Below are 24,037 nucleotides of genomic sequence, written 5' to 3' on the forward strand. Positions count from 1 at the left end.
TAAAAACATTGCTTTAAAACCAATTACAGAATAAAATACCTTACAGATTATCATTATTATGTCAATATTAATAACAATATTACAAAGGTTTTGTTTTTAAAGACTACCAAAATATACATTTTAGTTGTTGTTTTTTTTTTTCATGTTTCCGTGATGCTCGAGTTAAAAAAAAGGACTTTGTTGGTTTTGTTCTTCCTTTGTTAAAAATGGTTTTCAGACAAAGACCCATCTCGCACGGCTTTTTCACTCTCTGTTCACATCAGCAACGGCTTTGAAGGATTTCATGATGGAACAACATATCACATTGAAATAAAACAATAATAATAATAAAAAAAAAAATCAAAATAGTCCTCTGTGTCTTTGTCAGAGATGACAAATGTTTCCTCAGAGATTTTTTTTTTTTTTTTGCAGTTTTCTTTTCTCAGCTTCAAAAGAAAATAATGGATAACAGGGGGGGGGGCGGGGGTTCTAGTTAATAGACTACATGAGGACAAAAGAGGAGAGACGGGGACGTTATGTTGAAGTGAGATTAGTACAGCAAAACAGAGTTTAGGATTTAAAAAGATATTCAGTCGGTGGGTGGAGCCACAGGGAGCCAGGAGAGCCCGGTGGAGCCTGTGGCCGGCCAATCAGGTTGTGCCATCAGTGGGCAGTCAGCATTTTGATTGGCTCTTTCAGCAGAGGAGAAGCCCTCCCGTCTTCAGTGACCTGAGTCTTCTCAGTGGTAGCCATTAGTGAACGCAGTAGCAATCAGAGGACCCTGTGGACACACAGGCAGGAGTGGATACACTCCCTATTAGCTTAGTGAATAATATGTGCACCCATCCATGTACTCATATGTGTGTGCGTGGGTTGTAGGAGCGTGTGACTTACCCCTAGACCGTGGCCAAACCCTGTGCTGGGGGCGGGGCTAGCGGCGCTAATGTAACTGCTGACTCCTGAGTCCTGATTGGCTGCAGCATACAGGTCAGCCATTGGTCCAGGGCTGCTGGTTCCCAGGAAACCAGCTGTGCGTGAAGGGGTGGAGCCTGAGAGACAGAGGAGAAGAGTCAGGCTTCAACACTAGAGGGCTTCACACACACACACACACACACACACACACACACATACACACACACACGTCTAAAAATATTCTGTTTTTTATTCACACAGGACTTTGTACACACGTTCTACCTAAGGCAAGCAGAGAAATATGCGCACAAGTACACGCATTCTTTGTCTCAGCATGTCTCTCTCTCTCTCTCTCTCTGACACACACACACACACACACAGACGCTTACCTCTAACTACTGCTGCCGCTGCAGCTGCTGCCATTGGTCCATATGCAGTCAGGGGAATGGCTGAGGGTTACAGACAGACCAAATTATTACAGAGATGACTGACACGGCGCATCGCTCTCACATCAGATCATGTATGTGCGGCTCAGTGTCGGCTGACATGTGCTCAAACATCTGTCATCAGATTTAAATCCATCTGGCTGAAGGGGTAAAAATCCAAAAACCAACTGCACCAAAGATGTAGCATCTAATAACAGCTGATTTTAGGCTCATATGTAACATAAAATAATGCTCATGATAAACACGGGGGATGAATATTCCAGGTACAGATGCAAGTACGAGTCAGAGCCACGAGATGGCAGTGTGAGGACAGGAGGAGCTGCTTGTGGATGCAGGAGCCGTATTCACAGCTAAAAGTAGCTCCTAACTGACTGAGTGAGGGAGGAACTCCAAAAAAGACGGGCTGTGCCTCTCCTACTGCAGCACTCCTTCAATTTTGGTCCAAAAGTGATTCACAAAGCGTTTTAGCCCGAAGAGTAAATCCTCGGTCTGAGAGTAATTAGAGGACACGTGAGTCAGTAAAGGTCAGTGAAGACCTGCTCAAAATGACTCAGATGCCTCTTAACTTTTTAATTGTACTTAAATTATATGTTTTTAATTTCATTTTTTGTTTACATTTTAGTAATTTTGAATTACAACTCACTCATTAATTCCATTATCTTATTCTATATTAGTTAGAATTTAAATAAATAATGATAACAATTAAAATTTGAATATATAGTTATATAGTTTAGTATATGGTTTTTTCATTTTCATTTTTACGTCATCCCTCCTCTTAGCGTAGGGGTTCTCTCAGTGAAAATCGCTCTCGGCAGCTTCGTGAATAGCTCTTACGAAGAAACTCTTTCCTCGTAAACTTTAAGCAGCATTTAGTGGGACGCCTGGTGGGAAAATAAGGCACTTTGTTAATACAGTCACAGGATCACACACTTCTCTAAAGATGCGTTTTCACAACAGCCGAAAAAAAACATCTGACCGGATTAACTGCAGGAAGCTACAAAGCTCGTTGTGTTTGTTTTAGTAAACTACCCAACTATTCTCACCAAAGAATCGTCGCCGCACATGAAACTCAAACAGGGTTCGTTCAGTTTTTTAAGAGTCAAATTAAAGCACTTTTTAAGCTCTTTTAAAGGTAAACCGACTGGCAAAGAAGTCAAATCTTTAGTGATACTATGAATGCCACTTCTATTATTTCACCAGCTGTTCAATTTGAATTTATGTGTTGATCACAATTATTTAACCCCTAAATTATAACCCACTGGTGTGAGACATCACACAAATACGACTATGGGGTCGTTCCATTTCATGGTTTCCATGAGCGATTGTGTGGACGAAACACCAAATCATGCTGAAAATCAAGCATTCTTAAGGGAGCATATTCGAATTTAGTCATTTTCCAAACCTTGACAACAGCTTTCAAGACTTCATGTGAACCTTGCTCAAAGGATCACTTTGACATTTGGGGCAAAATGTTAATTTGCTTTCTTGCCAGCAATTTAATTTGACTCTCATTTGACTGGACGGCTTTTTCTTTTTTTTTTCTTCCTCTCTGAGGAGCCACTGACCTGCCAGCTCAGGGGGGTGGGATGATGTCAGGAGGGGGGTCCTCTCTAAGTGGAACTCTAGAAACAGAGAAGGTCAAGAGAGAACGCCTTGTAAATACAGTAACCATCCACCGGCCTGACTACAAAGCTACAGACAGAGACGCTTTTAGCCACAGCACAAGCACAGACAGTTAAAAACCTCCAGTGAGGACGGACAGGGAGGTGTGAGCAAAGGAAAAGGAGGGGGTTACATGAGGAGCTCAAATAAACACAGAAGAATATATATAATGAGAGACTTTAGAGGAGGCGGGTTTGGAAAGACAGACAGGAACAATGTTTTAAAAATCACACTCCTAAGTTTACAAGCAGCCAACAACTCTGCTGAAATTAAGATAAGTAAGTAAATCAGTAAGTGTGAGAGAGAGAGAAAGAGAGAGATTCATGCACATGGTTCTTGTAGTAGCCTTTAACCCTTCGTCTCTCCCTGCTGGAGGACCCGTAGAGGGCGGACAAGACGTTGGGTGTGTGTGGACTGACCTGGGAACTGATAAGTGTAGCCAGGAGCAATTCCAGAGTAACTGCGGCTGGTGTAGGTAGTAGTCTGGAAACCTGGGTAGCCTGTTAGAAGTGGAGGATAATGATCAGTTTGGCCGAATAAAGACGCACGAGGATATAGACACACAAACAAGCCAGACCTGATGTGTAACATAGAGCCGTTCCTGTGACGGCAGAGAGGATAGTAAAGCACAGTGCGTCCAGCAGAGGGAGCCAAAGAGCCACAAATGCACGAAGAGCTCGGCTTGTTTTCTCAATGAGAGCGCTTTCAAGGCATATTTTACTCCATCGCGTGGGGCTCCAACGTCCTTCAGTCTGTGACCTCTAAATCTGTGATACATCATACTTTCATTCACTGAGGCGTGTGTGTGAAAATCAGCTATAACGTCGGCTAAATTAAGAAGCCTTTTGTGGTTCACGTCAACCAGATTTATCTTTCCTTCAATGTTTCATCGGTGAAGTCAAGAAATAACACATGTAAGGAGCCTTAGAGGACACTCTTAACATGTCGTGAGTTTAGGGGGTTTTTATACCGAGCACTGAAAATTTATATGAAATTTTAAGGTGGAATCAGTGAAATGTGTTAAGGTGTGTACAGCAAGTCCATAAAATGAATAAAATAAGTGTTTTTATTGAGCCACATTCAAACAACAATGTGTGTGTGTGTGTGTGTGTGAAAATATCTTTCATTTATATAGTTAAATATATTACTAATTGCGACATTATATGACTTCAGCGCCTACTGCTCATGAAAACACCTTTCAGGAGACGTCTCATTGATTACACTGTACTAATACTAATATATGCTTTGGACGCAGCGTGTTTTCTCTTGATTTTGGATCTTACCCAGCATGCCGATGCCCAGCATGAAGGCGTCCATCCCATAGGGCATCACTCTGGAGCGGCCTCGGGCTGAGCCTGTCGGCGTCATCACCTCCTTGGGCTGGGCTTTCTTACACTCGACCTGAGGCACAGGAAACCCACGGTCGGTCATAAGTGAAAACACAGATATGAAGACACAGAAAACCAAATACAGCTCAAGCACGTCCATATATCACTGAGTAGATAAAGTAGATCCAAATGTCTTAGCTGAGCTTATTAGCTGAACTTGATTTTTGCGTTACATGACTTTAAATTCCCTAAATAACAGTCACCCTGTTACACCAAATTTCCACTGTTTACCTAGAGTATTTAGTCTACCTGTTTACCTAAGTATATTTTGGAAGCACACTCTAAACATGCTGCATATACAGTGAATACAGTATGTGCTGTATTCATTGGATCGTATATAATGGATCCTGTACACGATCATCCCGAATTAATTCCACCTTCTTCTACATACATATAATTACATTTGTATATAGGAGTTAAATGTTAATGCTGAAGTTGAATCTGTTTGTTGACTCTGTTCAGCAGATCATCCTTGTTTTCCTGTGTGCCTGTTTGAGTGTCTGGACGTGAGAGCAGTGGAAAAACCGGAGTCGAATTCCTCGCATGTGTTCATATACTTGGCGAATGAAGCCAATTCTGATTCTGTTTCTGAAATGGAAACCCGTATGTTTCCTGCTGTCATGCGTACCATTTTGTTGTTGATCTCATGGAAGTGGATCTCACACACTTTCTCCACCACGTCTTCATTCTCAAAGGTGACGAAGCCAAAGCCTGGAAGACACACAAACAGACTCTTATTCCAGCACTGGATCCCTCCGATTGTTCCTCTCTGTGACATCCTGTGGTCGGTGACAAAGACGTGTAGCGGAGACTCCAGATCTCAGCAGCTGTGCGGCTTAAAACATGCGTGAAAACACAGAACTTTCCTTCTGAAAGGTTCTCCACAAAGGGTGTATTTTCATGAACACTTGATTCAACATCCCTGAAACTCTACAGGTCACCTTTGAGTGATTTCTGGCGTCATCAGAGCAAACCTCGCACGGCTGTCACTCAGCTGTTGGCATCATGGAGGAGCAGGGACGGGGCGTGGTCCGCCAAAACCTGCGCCCATGTTTACCCCCTCCTCCTTATCACGCCCAGTTTCTCCACAAAAGTCCACCCAACTCCGCCCCTCCTCCCTCTTTCCTCACTCGTCTCATTAAGTTACATCCTCGCCGTCCTGACCCGGCGCCGTGACCCTCAGCGGGCGCTGCACTTCTGACTCTCTTGGACAGGACGGCGATAAATGAAACGAAGCGAGCAGTGGAAAGACAAAAGAATGTGACTTGAGAGAATTTCTGCTTTTTTTTTCCTCCTCTGAAGGTTCACCCAGTGACTCTATCACGCTGTTTCTCCTTTCATTAAGAGGACATGTTTGTAGGTGTCCCACTTAGCATGTCCACACATATTAACATAGTGTGTGTGTGTGTGTGTGTGTGTACGTACCTCTGTGTCTGTTGGTTGTTTTGTCAAACATAAGCATGGCATCATCGACCTGTGAGAACAAAGCAAAGAATAGATGAGCCTCGTCATATTAACACACACACACACACACTCACACACACACCATTACACAGCATGGGGTGCCATTGTCCCTCTTTAGCATTGGAGTAAGAGGGGAAAACAGATGGAGAGGGTGGAGGGGAGAGAGGGAGGGAGGGGTGACAGGTGACAAAGGAGGAAAGAAAGAGAAAGAATGAGAGGGGAGAGAAAGGAAGAGAGTAATGGGAGAGACGAGGGAGGGACAGGGGACGCCGTATAAAAATAAAACAAAATGCAATCTATCAAGGTGAAAAAGAAGCGAATGTTCCCCGTTCACAAGGCGCCGGAGAAAAATTCTTCTCCATTCTTTGCTCTGTCTGTCTTTCTCCTGAGTTCTCACAAACTACTCTCTCTTTTTTTCCCCCTTTCATTCGTTCACCCTCGCTGTCTTTCTTTCCCCTCTGCACAAAGTTTACTATTCCCATGGAGACGCTGTGAAGAATTTCAATTAGAAGAACTTGCCCCCCTCCAACTAATTTCAATGAATAGAATGGAGAGAAAGGAGAAAAAGAGAGGGAGAGTAAGCATGTGACAGAGAGGGAGAGAAAGAGAAACGGTGATGAATAATGGGATGATTCACAGAAAAAGATAGCTGGTAAAGTTTTGATGGAGGGCAGAAAATCTGTGAACCAACATTTTGGATCAGAGTGTATAAAACAAAGTGAACTGGGGTCTTTGTCAACACGCTTTTATTCTCCTTCTCCCTCCACTTTCCTTTTTGCACTCACTCCACTGCCCTATTCATATTCCTCCTCCTCCTCCTCCTCCTCCTCCTCCTCCTCCTCCCCCTTTTTCACCCTCTATCCTCCCTCCCTCCCTCCCTCACTTGTCCTTCACTGGCAGGAAAGTTCGCAGCTTCTGCTCGAGCCCTGACGGCATGAGGAGAGAGAGAGAAGGGGAAGCCAAGGCCTTGGATCTCTCGCTGTGGAAGCAACGTTTGTGTTTTCTGTCATTAACCGAAAAAAAGGACTGCGACCACATTCACAAAAAAAACTCTGCCTTCACAAGAAGCCTTCCTGCATCACACAGAGACACATGTGGAGTATGACTACATGGCTATTTTCATTAGGCAGCTTGTGCTGAAACTCAAACCAGTGTAACATGAGTGGCAGAGGCCTCTGGATGACCAGGCCATCCGATTTCTAACCTTTACCTCACACAAAAACACACCCGTGTCTTCTCGTCTGATTGAGATGATGCCTGCGCCTAAAAAAAAGTACAAGACTTTTAGATCTCCTCGCCAAATGATGAATATGCTTGCTTCCGCGACCTCCCTGACCCTTTTATCCCTCATCCTTGTCAACATATAGCTCGGACGCGCGCGCACATGGAGCACCCCCCCCCCTCCTCTTTCTGTCCTTCATTCAGTTTTTGCCCCCTCCCACCTCATCCCCTCATGCCTGCCACTCTTTCCGGTCGTCCAAACTCAATGACACAGCAGAGAGAGAGCGAGGGAACAGGACAGTAAGTAGACAGCTGCAAGACAACATGTTATCATAAGAGTAGAGTTACACGCACAGCTAGCCCTCCTGTTAGCATTAGCAGCATCTATTCTGGAAGGGATGACCGGCTCCCCCTGCCAGGCCGAGGAGCTTTTGAGCCGCGCTGCTCTGAAGCCAAATTTTTGACGCCAGAAAAAAGAAGATAATATGCTGTACAGTCATGCTAATATGGTTCATCTAATTGTCTTCTATTAGAATACAATAGTGTGCCGGCTTTAGAAGTATTCTGTCACGTGTGTGAGCTTATGCTGTGGTCGCACACCAGCCCCTTGCCCTTGCCAAAACCAATAAGAGCCGACGATCTCCAGTGTCCACTGCCCAGGGTGCTGTAAGACAATCTGATTGGATAGCTGTGGGGGTCTGAGATTGGCTTAGCAGTGGCTCAGTCCCTAACTAGCCAGCATGTGTGCAGAGAGTGAAGAAAAGTTAAGGTCATATTCTCATAAAGTTCTGACATTCTCAGCCGCACCGAAGCAAGGGGTCGACCGTGATCATGCGCAGTTTTCGGAGTGCAGCATTAAAAATAACCAGTTTTTATTGAAGCGTGCAGCTATTGTCTGAAGAGCAAGCGTTTGCTGACAAGTCCATTACACTATCTGCGAGATTATGAAAGGTGGCATTCACATTTTTTCCCTTCTGTCTCCTCACATCTCCCTCTTTCACTCTGTCCTCTCGCTCCCTCTCTCTCTCCGGCCATCTCTCTCTAAACAGGCCAGCAGACAAAGTGTTCAGTCAAGCCTCCTAATCGCCAGCTCACATGGGTGAGTGGAGTCCCAACTTTTCCCGTCTGCCCTGTCCATGCTGCATTTTTCATCTTATCCACTCCTTCCTTTGCTTACTGCTCTGACCTATTCTCTCGTTTGATTTCAAAGGGGAACTGAGTGGTGGTTTTTCATGTAAGGTGCTTTGAGGAATGCGGTACAGAGAGGTAGGATAGAAAGCATGAAAACAGGGATTTCCCTCGGATTAAACATAATTGTCTGTATGACCGAAATGCTAATTATCAAATTACCAAACTGCATGCCTGATTCCCAGCTTAAAACACATTTCCCTGTTCCAAACAGGCTCTGCGTTCAGCCTTAGCCAAAAATACGGGAGGTGTTCTCAACTCTCCACCAGGTTGAAGGGGATTACAAGAAATTCACCTCAGGGTTCAGACTTATTTCTCTTGCAAACATGGCTGCTGCAGTCTTATTGGCCTGGGGACATTTAGCTAAAGGAGCTCAGATTTGTTCAGTAAGGAAACTACGCTTAAACACACACTTTTGACTCCTCGGTTTGGTCAAAAACACCTGACGGTGTCAACTGAGCAGCCATTTCGGTCCAGTCTAATGAAGTTTGTGTAGGTGTGCTCTCAGAAGTATACTCCGAGAAAATAAACGACAGCACGTATCAAAGAGTTGCAGAAAATGCATAGTGCATTCTGTGTTTTCCTTTGCGAGGCGGTGCCACAGTATGAAAATAAACAAGACACTGAGTCCCACTCCATCTTAACCTGCACCTTGTAACCAGGCTCAGATAATAAACAAGAAATACCTCCCGCTCAGCAGGAATGCACTGTGGGATTGGCGCTATCCATGATACAGCTTTGGTCTCACGTGTCCAAACAGTCCAAATATTCCCTCATCCTGCGGAGGGAGTGTTGTCTTAGATATGAGTGTCTGTGATCACCAGGGAGAACTGATTCGGCACAGAGCTGCCATTTTATAAAGCACGGTCAGGAAGCGTGACACATGTCACAACATGCACCTTGCAATGAGTTCAACTGAGTGATGGTCACACGTGTAATCCAGGTCGACCAGGATCCACGACCCAGAATTAGAAGACATTATTTAAAATCTGAACCAACACCTGAAATATGGTAATGCCCCAAACATGAGTCAGAGGCCAACTGAGAGAAAACACAGCCAGACACGAGGCAGAAGGAGGTTCGTGCTGTTAATTTCTTCCAACCCATTAGGCCTACATCCTGGAGCAGTGTTCATTTTCAGACTCCTTCCTGCTCACCAACAGCAGAACCACACACTTAATGTTTGTGACAACTGGATCACTGGCTGGGAGTCTTACAGTCGGTACAAAATAAATGTATGCAAGCTCGCCTCCCTGCACAGCGACGGCGATGCCACTGTCACACTTTCATGCACACACACACACACAAACACACCCCTATTTCCATTCATGCAAATACACACCTCTTACACATTTTTTTAAAGGAAACAAAAAAAAACACACTGGATTACAGCAGGACAATGGACGAAAGCAGGTCACCACGGCAACAAGCTGAGAGGGACTGGAGCAGGGTGTGTGTGTGTGTGTGTGCATGTGTGTGTGTGTGTGTGTGTGTGTGGGATGGAAGGGGAGTTGGTGTCTGAGGTGCTGATTTTGGGTAAGGTGGCGGGGGGCTGTTACAGGAGCAGCTGTTGCATTTGATTAGTTAATAGAGAAGAGTCTGAACTCGACTCAAACACACTCCCAAACCCCCAAAAGTGTTGCTGGCTAAAGAGTAACCCAACATTTCATGCACGGTGGCTACTTTGATACATTTATGGCCCATCAGATTGGTGTTTTTCCCTTTCATAGTCTCTTTTCCTCCCCACTATCTCAACATTCCTCCTTTTCTCTGCCCTTCAACCCTTCCGAGTTCCCCTCCCTCTCTCTCTCCATGGGGGGTTGCTTCTTCCCTTTCAGTCCCCCGCCATCTCCTTCTTCTCCCTCCCTCCCCTTGCTGCTTTTTTTTTTTTTCCTCCCTCCCTCTCCCCGGCCACTCATCTGTCTCCACAGCATGTGTTTGCCTTTCACCAAATTTCATTCAAAGGAGCTGAGCAGGACAAATGTAGAAGGCCAAAAAACACTAAGATGTGATTGGAAAAAGAGCAAAGCAGCTAACAAAAGGGATAAACTAACAAACTAACTAATACAGCGGCTGGCAATCAATGACCGCACAGCATCTTTCTGTCCTTTCTTCTAGTTCTTTCTCTCTTTCACTCCTCTCTGTCCCCTCAAATATAGCTGCTTTTCTCACAACTTCTTCACTGAAACGAGGCCCCTTTTGCACTGTTTGTTGTTGACTCAAATGAAAAAGGGGAAAAGGAGTAAAACAAAAGGACAGAAACAAGCAGAAAGGTGTTGAAGCAATAGGGCCAACAGATGAATACAATCTATCAAAGGTGCACAGTCTATTAGAGCAGCGATTCCCAACCTTGTACCCCAGGGGCTACTTCTGTAGTTGCCGGAGGGTATGTGGAAAGATTGTGGAGTAGCTGAAGTTATTTGACAAAATAAAAATTACATTTTACAAATAGGTCCACATATTGAGTCAGCTTTAACACCTGAACACCACAAGCTGAAACTCGAGGTCAACGAGCTGTCAAGTGAGTACAGAAGTATATATTTCAACAGTTAACATTAGATAAAAGTAACAGATGAATGGCTGAAATAGAGAGCTAAAAGGTAACATGATAAAATTGATGTATAAATAACTGCAATAGCTAAAAGTATAGTGGAAGCTATTAGTAATGTACACACAATGTAAATGTTAGCTTAAATTAATGGTTAATGTTGAATTAGATACAAGAAAAACAGTTGAAATAGTGAACACTGGCTAAAAGTAGTGGATAAACACTTGAAACAGTTAGCTAATGTCAGCCAATGGATAAATAGCTGAAATAGCTAATAGTATGGTAGTAGCTAGTAGTCATGGACACTAAGTGTTAGCTAGACGTTAGCTAAAAGTAATGGATAAACACTTGGAAGTTTGCTAACGGATAAATGACCGAAGTAGCTAAAAGTAATTGATAAAAAGTTTAAATAGTTAGCGAATGAATAAATGTAAATAGATGAAAAATCCTCGTTAGATACACGTACAAACCTAACTAACCCGTCTAATTTACACTTCAGTTGTATGAAAAACGTATTGTAACATTATCTATCTATATTATAGCCACTTTTACATCATTATTAGTTAAATAATATCCAGAACAGAGTCAACGTGGACACATTTGCAACATGACGATGGGGGGTTGTTGATGCTTAAAGTTCACGACACAGAAGGTTGGGAACCGCTGCACTAAAGTCTGGTGGCTAAACACAGATACCAGATTTGTGTATAGTTTACCTTTCCAAACTGGTCGAAGTAATGCTTCACATCTTCGATGGTGGTATTGACTGACAGTCCTCCGACAAAGATCTTCTTTGTCCTGGTCACCAGCTAGCAACACAGAAGAAGAAGGCATCGTTTACCACTAATCACATTAGACGGGGGGGTAGATGCTGGTGATAAAGAGACTTTGTGTTTCTTGGTGTTTATCTAATCTCAGAGGTTTCTGGAGGCTCTTCTGACATGTCAGCTATTTCCCTTCAGTTTAGCGTCTGTTTTATTTAGGGCTTGTAGGTGTTCCTGCGTACAGGTGAGGATGGTTTCTAGACATAAACATATACAAATGTGTCGGTGTGCGTATGAACCAGCATTGTGAGGACATTCCTGCATTGGGAGGACAATTTGCCTGGTCCACACGACTTCACCGGGCCGTTTGGGGCTTCGGTTAAGGATATGGTAAAAATGAGGTTAAAGTCAGGTTTAGGCATTTAGTTGTGATTGTTAAGGTTACAAGTGGGGACTGGCGAATGCTTTCCATAAATCGGTGTCCTCAAAACTACATAAAGACAAGAATGTGTGTGCGAGCTTGCTGCGTGCTTGTGTGTGTGTGTGTTTGGAAGATGTTGGCTGCTGATGGTCGGGGGTTGGGCGGGGTCAGGGCGTAGGGTCACGGTGTCAGGCTGGACAAGTGGATTGCCGCTCCTCTTTGGCTGACTCTAATCCAGCCAACCAGGGCTGAGTGATGAGAAGTGACACATGACATCGTCACTACTCCTCCGTGCTGTTAAACCCTTCAGGGTGCACTCACCTTAGGCTGAGCCCGGCGGGGAAACGCCACCTTTGGGTCGATCTGTAGGGAAGAGACGGGTAGAAATGAGTTTTAAAGTGGTAATAGTAGAGGAAGAAACATTTCAAGACATCCTACTGTGGATTTGATTGCAGTTGTGATGATTGTTGACCTGTGACGATTGTGATAGGCCGACACTACTGTATTACAGATATTAAGAGGATTCTCTCAGAAGTGAGCTATAGGTGACATTTTCTTTACCTCCGCTTTGTTTAAAGATGCCCAGACTGCACATCATAAGCGTAATAATAATAATGAGAATAATAATAATTTTTTCCCTTACAATTTTTCTTTTCCTCTGACCTCATTAAAATCCAATATGTGGAGAAGTAGTTATGTGGTAACCCTTCCCTTTGCCAGAAACTGGGATTTATTATAGCCCAAATAAGGAAATATTTCATATTTTGTGCATTAAATGGCTAAGCATGATAAACGATATATTTTTTGAGTTTCACAGACAAAGAAATGTAGAATATCTCAACACATATTTGAAGTCAAGTAGACCCCGTAGACATCTAAGTCCCTATGTTATAAAACTCCAATAACAGAAAATCCAGATAGATTTATTAAGGATTTAGGAGGGTCTATGTGCACCCTAAAAGAAGTAACGCATCATTTAAACATGGAATCAGTTCAAATTCATGTTTATAGAAAAGTTATTAAGTATTAGTTTGATAAAACAGTGTTTAACATGATTTTTGAGCTGTTAAAGAAAGCTCTGGGTTTCCAGCACCCCAAACAAATATTGAGGGTAAAAAAAGGGTTACTCAGAGAACAAATATTTTTCATGCCTCTGACCGACTGGGAGGTAGACCTCCTGTTACCCAGAGCACCCACCATTAAAAGCCCCCCCCCCCCATCTTAAATTACTTTGAGCAAAGACACCAAATCTCTACCTGCTCCGGATATGTTGCTGAGTAGCTGATCCTGCGCTTGTGTAAACTCAATTTCGCTCAGGGCATCAATGAATTATCACACTGTTAACAAACTAGAATTGGTTACAACACAGAGCCTCTAAGTCTGAACCCATCTGAAGGCCTGCAAGTCCAAAAATAGAACTTATGCTAATCTGCGAGTATGTATAGTAGACCCGTGTTTATGCAAGCCCCAAAAAATCTAAACACACCAGGCAAACAAACAGGCGTAGGGAACAAAATACACACCGAGAGGTGAATACGTACATTCTCTAAATTGACACAACTAAATGCATCTTAGCCACAAACTGGACGAGCGGGGCAGTCTGGAATAGAAAATGAGCATTTAATATTCTGAATACATTTCAGATGGATATGTATTTTTTAAATCTCACAAATCCAGACAACCTCCATTTTGGATTAGCCAGATTTGACTGTATCCATATTTCTCCCAAGTGGAATGTCTCGGCAGTGGTCAAGGTTACAGATAAAATTAGAAGCAAATGAGTTTTGAATGAGCTGGCCTTTAATAATGCTAAATATGCAAAGCCTGGCCTGGCATTTTAAATTTGTGAGGAATCTCATGTTATTCTCACTCAAGCCAACAAGAGAGATGATTTTAGGTCACAGGACCTTGTAGTGTATTATGGTCTTAGAGTTCCATCTTTGTTCTAATAATTGGATGTGTGAAGCAAAACCCCTTGTGTCTCACACAGCCGCTATCAGAGGTATTGAATTGATATTGGCAACTACAAGGAGCCTATCAAATGGCCAGAAATAAGTACTTATTATGAGAATAATACACACAATGCAAGGGAGAGTGTTCATTCAATATTCAAGCAATCCTTTCATCTCTTTCCTGCGATAATTCCCTGCTTCTGGTGACAAATTTACTGACGAAAATATCCTTCAAGGACCTTTAAGGACCTCAGATTTAGCGTTGCTTCGTTGCTTCGTACGCTGTGTAACTAAGATGCAGCTGCAGCGTCCTTGGAAGGGATTGCAGAAGGACTTTGCACCTTGAAGAGGGACACAAAGACGAGGAGAGCCGTGTCACCTCCAGCTGGTCCGAGCACAAAGACAAAGGTGACAAGGACACGCAAAGCCACCAGTGACTGTAGGCAGCAGAGCAGTGCGCCAAACGGAGCGCACTCACAAACACTGACAACACAGCATTTCTCACAGGTTCTGTGCTCAGTGGGCCAAATGTTACAGTACAGATGTGTGGCTTCATACTGAACGATTAGCAGCATGGTGACTTTTGTACCACCTGCTTTTCAACCAGAAATCAAAAGGGATGAGAGCGAAAGACACACAATACTGTAAATGCGAGTTTACCTGCGCTACTGAACAAAACTGTCTGTACGTAGATTTTATGGCAGAAATACAAGAGGCAAATAACATTATAGAGAGGAGAAGCTGCAGTGACCTCAACACAATGACAGGATCACACTAGAAGACCATTACAGGAGAGAGGAAAGTACCTCGTGATGATTAAATAGTGTATTGTGTCCTTGTATCTTCTTATAAATATATATATTTTTTCAATAATCAGTCTTTTGAACTGAGACTGCTGAGAGGTAGGAGCCTCTCGTGTTCAGGTCAACCGACCTGCCTTTGACTGTTCAACAAGACTAGAGGACAGGTGCTGCCGTGAGACGATTACGTGACAGAGATTATGAGCTGACAATGACAGTGGTCAGAAACCTGCTCACGTGCAGTGTACACAGTAAAATATAGGCCAATTATTCTACAAGCTAAAGTGTACAAACACAAACACCCAACAGCCTTTGTAGGGATTTTAACAGTGCACTGTGGTTTTATTTTGAAAATCAGTCTCCTGTCAGTTTATCTTTGTAAGATTCGTTTCTTATGTTTGGAAACAATTCGCAGTTTTTATGATTTTCTAAGAGTAGGGGATCAGTACGTGTGGATCATATCACAAAATAAATATTGTGATACGTTTTTCTGTAACTGGATAAAATGTCTGGATGCTGTTTTTTTTAAAGTTATCCTTTCATTTTTAAAAAAAAACAGACAAATAGAGATGCAGCGATCTTGTTAACACAATGTAATCAGTCGTTAAAGAGACAGATATGATGACAAGGGGCACAGAAAAATCAGTTGACAGAAGTGTGTGGTATATCTGGTATATGGTCTCATGGTATATCATCATATTTCCCACTCATATTTCACATGTTGTCAAAACACCAATATTTCAGAGTGTTTAAATTAAAAAGAGCTCTTAAAAACAGCCTAAAATACAGAAGGTTACCTACTAGACTAGGTTAGGCCTAATGCAATATCTGTAGTAGTGCTACTACGGCTACAGTCATGCCATGCTGTTAAAAAAATCATTCCACTTCAGCGAAATAACAGAATATATCTAATATGTAATTTCTACGTCTGGCTGTACTCAGAGGAAGGCTGTAATAAATGAAAACTACAGCATCTATCAGACTGGCGGATTAGCCTCGAGGAAGACAGATAGGCCACAAAGCAAAAAGTAAAACGACTTAGCCAGGTCACTGCTTGTAACACTCAGAGGTAGCTCTTCAGATGGTTGGGAGGGGGCTCTGCCATGTAACGGCCCCAATCAGTGCTGAATGTGTAACTACTCAGGAATATAGTTCAAAATCTTTCTAGGAAGAGAAAGTTGCTCTTCCCAGACATAACTGAAGAGTTATGACTGAGTGTTGGTGAAATGGTCTGACTAACGTCCTGCTTCATGACATCCAACCTCCACTCAATCTAGGCAGCATAGTGACGGCAGAGCCTACAATATGATTTAGGTGGTTTAGCTTTGAAGACTAATCTACGACCAATAGTCACCTCACGTGGCCCAGCGCGTCCACCAGTGTTACAAACTGGAAAACAAAAGTAAAAAAAAAAAAAAAAGGGTTGTCAAATCAACAGATAGGGAGGAAAATGAGTGTGAAAATGAGAAAGCACAGTGAGAAAGAGGAGGCATTCATTTGGAAAACAGAGTCAGCCCATGAGAAAGTGGGCCTGTCCAGTGTAGCGCTGCAGCGGGGCCGTCCCAGCAGGCAGCCCCTCTGATTTCATTAATTAACAGGACAAAGAGTACAAAACAGATGGGCCCGTAGAGGAACTGGGGCTCCCGTACTACCCCCACAGGCACACATACATACACGGTCACAGCAACAACATAATGTAGCACAAACACAAACACCAATGTGGCACATATATGTGATTAAATAGGAGACACTCATACACACATAGACTGATCCACCTCTTCCAAGCCAACAACAAGTACAGCCACCATGTGCTCACATGTAGACACTCAAGCTCCGGCACACTGGCCGTCCTGCCAAGACATTCTTGCAACAAAAATGGCAAACACCCACACTGATAAAAAGGCACCACAGGTTGCCCCATTATGGCCATATAATCAATATAAGCTAAACAAAAAGGCAGAAACAGAAGAGGAGACAAAAGGAGCTGGCATGTCAATGAGTGAGACTTGGTTTGGGCTCCGGCCAGCAGGGTCAGTCTGCACAGCTGAACAATTGCACAGTAATTAGTTAACGAAGCTCACTAATGAGGACCCCCCCCTTACCTAACCCCACCCCTGCCCCTGTAACCTTGCTAGGGCGCCTCGCCAGGGCGGGTGTGTGTGTGTGTGTGTGTGGAGGTGGAGGGGGTGAGGTTATACACATGTAGCACGCACAGAGAACCCTGGGTCCACCTTAAGAGCAGGTCCAGGCTTTATTCCCGGATCTGAGGCCTAGCATGGACCTCGGAAGCCCAATCCAGTTTGTTTCCTTCAATCCGATTAGTTGCTTTTTAGATCTATACTAATTACAGCACAGGAGCCGAGCCTCCCTCTCCTCTCCACTCCACTCCTCTCCACTCCTGCACCTTCTCCACCCCCCTCTCCAGTTTTGTGCACGTCAGCATTAACAGCTAATCTCCAGTCAGGAGCGAGGAGCTGGTGCTACCACCCAAACTCTCCACTAACCAGGTGTTAGACCAGTAGCTGTGGCCGACTGCGGAGCCAGTAGTCCACAGAGGCTGGTGCTAACATATGTTGTTCCAGTGCACGGATATAGACGAAAGCAGCTGATGACTACTGCTGCACCTTCATGGGCGGCTGTGCGAAAAGCAGCAATTACCACCTACTGTAACACACCTCGAAAAGGGCATTCCTGTTTACTCTGTGGAAGATTCTTCTGTATTTTCCTTATTTTTTTCTACATTCCCATCTGTGAAAAGGGGGGTTATTTTGGGAAACTGCCCTTTAAGAAATAATCATTCCTAACTTATCACACATTCGAGATACATCAGCACTGAAAACATAATTCAGAGCTACTGTCTGCAACGCTATAGAACGAAAAAGTGCACAATAATTTGTCAGTGAAGCAAAACAAGATTCACGTCACACATGCCACAAACGCCCTTTAGTCTCGTCTGAAAACTCTGATGGATACACCACCAATAATAACACGCCAAGACCTAAAAATCACCCCGCTCCAACCCCAGCGAATGAGAAGTGGTGGCATTTCGGAGAATATCTGGCCTCCATTTTTCCTCTTCCTGCAACTGGTTCCAGTAAAGTGTCTCTCGGAGAAAACAAATACCAGTTCTGCCCTTCTTCTCTGTCCAGAGAAATACGACAGCACGCCGCTGCCCTCAGGCCACACTCTGCCCCGGCAGGAAATCTAACCTCTAACCAAAACAACAACCTCAACAGACCTCACTCTAAAAACAACACACAGCCTCTCATTGTTGCATTTGCACGGGCACACAGGTACTGACAGTAGCTATAGTGTTCGCTCACTGTTTGGCTTTTGCTTCTCAAAGGTGGATAAAACAATGTTGGATGCAACAGGACTGTAAATGTGTAATACAATTTGTAACCAGCGATATGAACCTTGCACCTGTAAATGCAGCTTACTTCTCAACCTATGAGACCTTAAACAGCACCCTGTTGCTCCTTTGCATCCTTTCAAACACCTTCCCCGTCTCTTTGCTTCCTGCTTCAGGCCTTGTAGCGTCTTTTCATACAAACCAAAACCTCAGCATAAAGGAAAAAAAAAAACAGAAACAGTCAGAGCATCGACTATTCTTCCTCGTTCCAAGGAGAAATGCCTTTCTCACATCTCGTGCTGATCAAACAGTAGCTATCCTCCAGGATCCACGAGTCCAGGTGCGAGGAAGACACGGGGCGCAAAGAAAATATAGAAAATAATTAAAATGGGACAGGTGTTGGAAACATTGCCGCCATAAAGCCTTACAAATATTCACTCCAGCGCCGCAGAATCTGACCCACAGTTGACTCAAAGCTGCTGTGTGTTTTAAAAAATTAACTCTTGAAAGGCTTTATTCATAGGTATTTATAACCATAAAAAACATGGAGGCCGTGGTACGTGATGCAGTGGTTGCAGCTTGGAATCTGTTTTCCTGCACAGCGTTCGCTCGTTTAGCGTCAGTCACGTTTCATGTAGTGCCGTTTAATTCGGCTCAAGCTACAACAAAAAAGAAAAAACCCAGTCTAACTCAATGTTGTCTTTAACGATACACATCCCGTTTCGAATCTGGGCCCTTATTTCCAAAATGGAACGACAAAATGGCAACCATACCCCAATTTAAAACGCCTGGTTGGATAAATGCTACCACGGGCGTGCTTCCCCCGCAGACTGCTGCCACAACAACCTGAGCAACCAAAGCTGCATTTGAGTGGGACACATTATTATTATTGTTTAGCCTTATGCTGTATTTTGGTTTATAATAGGGCAACGCCTAACCCCACCAGTGGCCTGCCAGGCTGAGCCTCTGCCTCCAAACTACACGCACACACACATGGTCTGGCACTCCAACGCTCAGGCTGTACCTAGTTTTAATAGGTAATATGACTCACTGAGTAACACTTTACAGTTTCTTGGAACTTGCTCCCAAAGCTAGCTCCAAAAAAATTGCCAGATTACCAGCAGAAACACTCATTTTCTAAAAAACTATCACAGCAATCTTGCGGAAGGATCCAACTTTGCAACTGAATTCAATATAATGAAAGTCTGTCATGACATTATCTGTGTGTGTGAGAGCTCTGCTACCCAACCAAGCCGGGTGTCTTAAGTTAATGCAAAATAGCCGAGAAGTTGTTATGGAGACATAAATCCCATCAGGCTGTGCAGTTACAGCACTGTCTCCTGTGGCTGGCGTCACCCCCGGCAACAGGCTTGCTCCAACAACTAACCAACTCTACCTTTCTCCACCCAAGGGCCCTGCTGCCTTTCTGTGCCACAGATTTTCACTCTCAAATGATCCCATTGTGTGTGTGTGTGTGTGTGTGCGTGTGGTTACGAGACGCCACAAGCTGACGAAGACACACCCAGGCCCTCATTCCTACGACCGATCTACATGACCAAGACAGCAGCGTTCGCACCTTCATAGATATTCAAATCTTGAGTCAGGGGCTTTGACTTTCACCAAACTACAAACCGCAGGGATTCACGCACGTTTTCACGCCACTGGGTGCACGTCATGTTGCTGCTCTGACCTCCATTTGGTCATTTGTCCCTTTACCCACATTTGGATCTTTTTTAAGTGCCCCAGCAGTGCAGGAGGGGAGATCACAGAGAAACCCCAGATCACAGTGGCTTCTCAAGCTGAAACACAACGTCAATCTCAGCACTGAAAGACTCATTTTGGACCTCACAGGCTTCCTCCTCCTCCTGACATCAGTTTGGGAACCACAACTGTTTCCTTTCCTCAAACTTTTTTTCTTTCCCCTGCTACCAGAAAATGGGTGCTGTTATTTTTTATTAAAGCAAAAAAAAAAAAAGAAGAAGAAAAAAAAAACTTGTGAGCTCTCTGCATAAACCCTTTGAGGGTTTTGCAGGGGCTCCTACCCCATTCAGGTCCCCAGGTAACCATGGCAATGAAGACCAAGAAAGAACGCTTTCATGTTGGCGCCCTGAACCGGGATTTGGAGGGGGAAATGAGCAGAGAGGAGGAGGAGGAGGAGGAAGAGAGGTGGAGGAGGAGGGGTGCTCCAAAACGCACTCCTCAACTTTACAAGCCATACGGTGGGAGGCAAAATGCGCTGAGAGGGGAAGAAGGAAGAAAAAAAAAAAAAAAAACATGCTGCACTTGGAAAAGTTACCCAAAGACAACTCAAGTGGCAGCATCCAGCTCCTCAGAGGAGAAACTCACCGTTTTGGAGTCCAACTCGTGTCTGTTTTGCGCCAAAACCTTCTCCACACCGGCTTGTTCTTGGTATGTCACAAACCCAAACCCCCTGAAAAGAGAGGAAAAATCAGAAATACACCCACCAAAAAAAAAAAAAAAAAAAATCAGACAGCAAACTCCCAGCAGCTTCAACAGACTCGTGGTAGTGCATGAGGCATCCAGTGATAGGACGGCGGAGCGCACACGCCTCCTTCTTACCTCGACCGCTTGGTAACGGGATCCCGCATCACCATGCACTCCTTCACCTCGCCGAATTTGCAGAAGTACTCCTTCAAGCCCTCTGCGGAGACACCAAAAGAAAAATGGGGATGGGGATGGGGTAGGGGGGGGGGGGGTGTGTGGGATGTTATGGTTAAACAAATCCAGACATTTTCGCCCCCTCTTGCAGCACAGGCCCCGGTGAGGTGAGGTGATGTGCTGGCAGTGGCTGGAGAGAGACAATGGGGTCGGGGCGGACCACGTTGTGTTTGTGTCCCTCCAGTCCTCAGAGATCGCACACGGGGGCTATCTGGCCATTCAGCATAATAGCCCATTAGGCCCTGCGGACCACAAACAAAGCTGCACTTGGTGACGATTGCTGTTTTGACACAGCAGCGGCGGCGGCGGCGGCAGCAGCAGAGGGATAATAACACGGGCCATCGCAACAAGAATAAACTGTATTCATGCACCAGCCTGCGCTTGTGGCTCTTAAAATAAATGAATGGATTCATCGGAGTGCAACAATAAGGAAAACAACACGCGGGCGTGCAGCAATATGAGCCGAGCGACCACTTTTACTACAAATGCCCTTCCACGGCGCGAATGAGCGCACAGGAAAAGGCAGACAAAGTCGTTGAACGTGCATGCATTTCCCGTGTTAATCTCCCTGCGTCTCGGCAAGTCTAAATCCCGGGAGCTGATCCTTATTGAATAGGAGGCTTTGATTTAACTATTTACAGTGTTTCTCCCCAACTTCAGGGAGCCTGGCGGGCATAATGTGGGCGCTTTTATTGAGCCAAATGCGCACAGGAGGGAAACAGGAGCAGCCAAACAAGAGGCTTTCATTCAGACTTATTAAAGTAGCGTGCGGGACAGCTCACCTTGTGTTGTCTGCCAACTCAGACCCCCGATGAACATTTTGCTGAATGAGAGAAATACAAGCCGTAAGTCACACAGAAAAACACGCGTCTTTTGAGCACAACACAAGCACATTCAATGATAAGAGGCGAAACCCGGAGGATTTATGCGTAATATAGCATCAATAAAGTAAGAAGAAAGCATCGGCCATGTTGCGAAGTCACCAATCGGCCAGTCGGGCCGTTATAATCCCCCAGAGGAGGAGAAAAAGGAGAGGATTTTCCAGATGATGGAGGAGAAGTTGCGATGTGGCCTTGTGGAGGAAAAGCGGGATAAATAAACAAACAAGAGGGGAGGAAAGAGGCGGAAAGCAGCGGTGCGTCTGTGTCTCCTCCGCTGAGTGGATCCATCCCACACATCGGCTACAAACACACACACACACACACACACACACACAGAGAGAGACACACACACACACAGCGTGCTTGTCTTTTGTCTCGGCGCGGCTCCGCTCCCGCACTGAACTCAACTAAAGTCCAAGGTGAACTCAAACCGGGCCGAGAGGCGAGCGAGAGGCAGGCGGGCGGGCCGAGGCTGTTACCAGGGGTCGTGGGGGGAGTTGTCCGTGCCGGAGGACAGGCTGCTCTGGCTCCCTTCCGTATCCATTCCGCTCTCCGCTGGTATATTCCCGCACTGTGAGGCGAGGAGAGGCAGTGAAGCTCCACCGCTGCTGCTGCTCCAGACTCAGGGGCGGGCAGCAGGAGGGGAGGGAGGGGAGGGGAGCAGAGGAGGGGAGGGGAGGGGAGGGGGGGGAGGCAGGAGAGGTGGGGGTGGGGTGGTTAAAAGGAGGAGGGGTGAGCGAGGAAGAGCGCGCACACACACACACACATGCATGCATGCATACACACTCAGGGAGAAGCTCCGCCTCTACCTCGTTTTTCCCGTAGCCTACCCCGGCCTCGGACCTCCCTCCTCCCTCCCTCCTCCTCCCTCTGCACGTTGCCTGCCTTTATTCATGCAGCCAGTGACTCTCTCTCTCTCTCTCTCTCTCTCTCTCTCTCTCTGTAGTGTTTCCCCGCCGTCCTCGTCATTGGTCGATCACAGCAGCATGGCCCATTAAAGCGTTTTGAATGTTGTGAGACCTGCAGGAGCTTTTCTCTAGAAATAAAATTGATGCACAAATAAAAAGCAAGTGAAACCACATTAGAGGAGCGTTTATTTTATGATCTCTGTGCAAATCATCATTAAGTTAAGAAATATATTTTTTTAAATAAGCAAATAAATGTTAGTAAATGAATGAAAGGTGAAATGAGACCTCAGTAAACAGGATAGTTTCTCCCAACACATCCAGCAATTTAGCACAATATAACTATCCATCCCTGTATCTGTATATATGGAGGATGTATATAGTGTATAATCTATTTTGTTGTACTCTCTTTCCACATCTGTCCTACTATTGAGCTGCTGTGACAAGTGAACTTCCCCCGATGCAGGATTATTAAAGTTTATCTTATCTTATCTAGCGCCAGATTACATAAAACAGCTAGTTTAAGATTTGTGTGAAGCGATTCTGTTAGTTTTAGATTGCATGGAGGTGAAGGAGGTCCTGTTTCTGAGAGGAGTTGAGGTGTTATGTTGTTGTGCCATCTCATGTCATAAAAGGTTATGTTGTTATGTTATATAGTCATGTTATGTTATGTCATCTCATGTTATATCATGCTGTGTTAAGTCATGTCGTGTTTTTATGTTATATGTTATAATTGTCATGTTAAGTCATGTTGTGTTATGACATAAGAGATGTTGTGAGATACAATATCATGTCACTAGAAGTGATGTTAAATGTAATGTGATCTTTTATGTCAGTGATTCTCAACCTTTTTGGTGTCAATACCACATATTGATTGACTAGCATGTGATCAGTTGTAGTCTCTGGGATCCATGTTTGATAAATTTAGTTATTCCATAACTGTAGATTGGCAAATTAAGGGTGAAGAGTGTTGAACATATGACCAGAATAGTCATTCTTATACAGTCTCTCAGTGGGCTAATTTCTAGTCAATGAAAAAACAGTGACATTAAAATATTTCCCAGTTTTATAGGGACCCTCTGGAACCTCCTTAAGGACCCCTGGTGGTCCCTGGACCACAGGTTGACTTCTATATGGTCTTATTGTAAATTATATGAGGTGACTTGTGGTGTTTTGTGATCCTTTATGATGTAATATAAAACGATATATGACATATGATCCAATAGGGCATGATACCGTCAGCATTCATCACCTTTGGCCAGATCCGACTGTAATCCACCACACGTATATAAATTAGCCTGAACTTGTTTTTGGTCACCAGCATCAGCACCATCACCAGTAGCCCCACATCCACACAGTCTTTCAAAACCCAACGCAGCCCTCTTTTTTTGGCCTCCTTTCCATACATCAACCATCGTCTGGTCCAACCCTCTCACAACCTTCAGCCCACCTGTTCCTGCTGCACAGCTCTCATC

At 44.5% G+C, this 24,037-nt stretch overlaps 1 protein-coding gene across 1 annotated transcript; it reads right to left on the reverse strand.

Moving 5' to 3' along the window:
• Positions 1–29: 29 nt before the first annotated feature.
• Positions 30–22,234, reverse strand: LOC139211545 (RNA-binding protein Musashi homolog 1-like). The gene is made up of 14 exons (XM_070841773.1): positions 22,137–22,234; positions 21,559–21,599; positions 20,678–20,759; positions 20,444–20,528; positions 12,315–12,356; positions 11,525–11,617; positions 5,813–5,861; positions 5,016–5,098; positions 4,283–4,400; positions 3,419–3,499; positions 2,903–2,959; positions 1,281–1,340; positions 874–1,028; positions 30–760 (listed from the first exon to the last, which is right to left on the reverse strand). The coding sequence occupies exons 1-14, from the start codon at positions 22,199–22,201 to the stop codon at positions 719–721; spliced, it is 1,053 nt and encodes a 350-aa protein (XP_070697874.1). The 5' UTR covers positions 22,202–22,234; the 3' UTR covers positions 30–718.
• Between the last annotated feature and the right edge of the window lie 1,803 nt (positions 22,235–24,037).

Source organism: Pempheris klunzingeri, chromosome 2, assembly GCF_042242105.1.
Source record: "Pempheris klunzingeri isolate RE-2024b chromosome 2, fPemKlu1.hap1, whole genome shotgun sequence".
Lineage (NCBI taxonomy): Eukaryota > Metazoa > Chordata > Actinopteri > Acropomatiformes > Pempheridae > Pempheris > Pempheris klunzingeri.

What these genes read in the sequence shown, in the direction of transcription:
- LOC139211545 (XM_070841773.1), bottom strand. Translation starts at nt 22,201, where the DNA reads ATGGATACGGAAGGGAGCCAGAGCAGCCTGTCCTCCGGCACGGACAAC. An exon ending in AACAACCAACAGACACAGAG is followed by an intron (nt 5,099 to 5,812) that starts GTACGTACACAC and finishes TGTGTCTTCCAG; the next exon opens with GCTTTGGCTTCGTCACCTTT. An exon ending in ATGAGATCAACAACAAAATG is followed by an intron (nt 4,401 to 5,015) that starts GTACGCATGACA and finishes CCTGTGCCTCAG; the next exon opens with GTCGAGTGTAAGAAAGCCCA.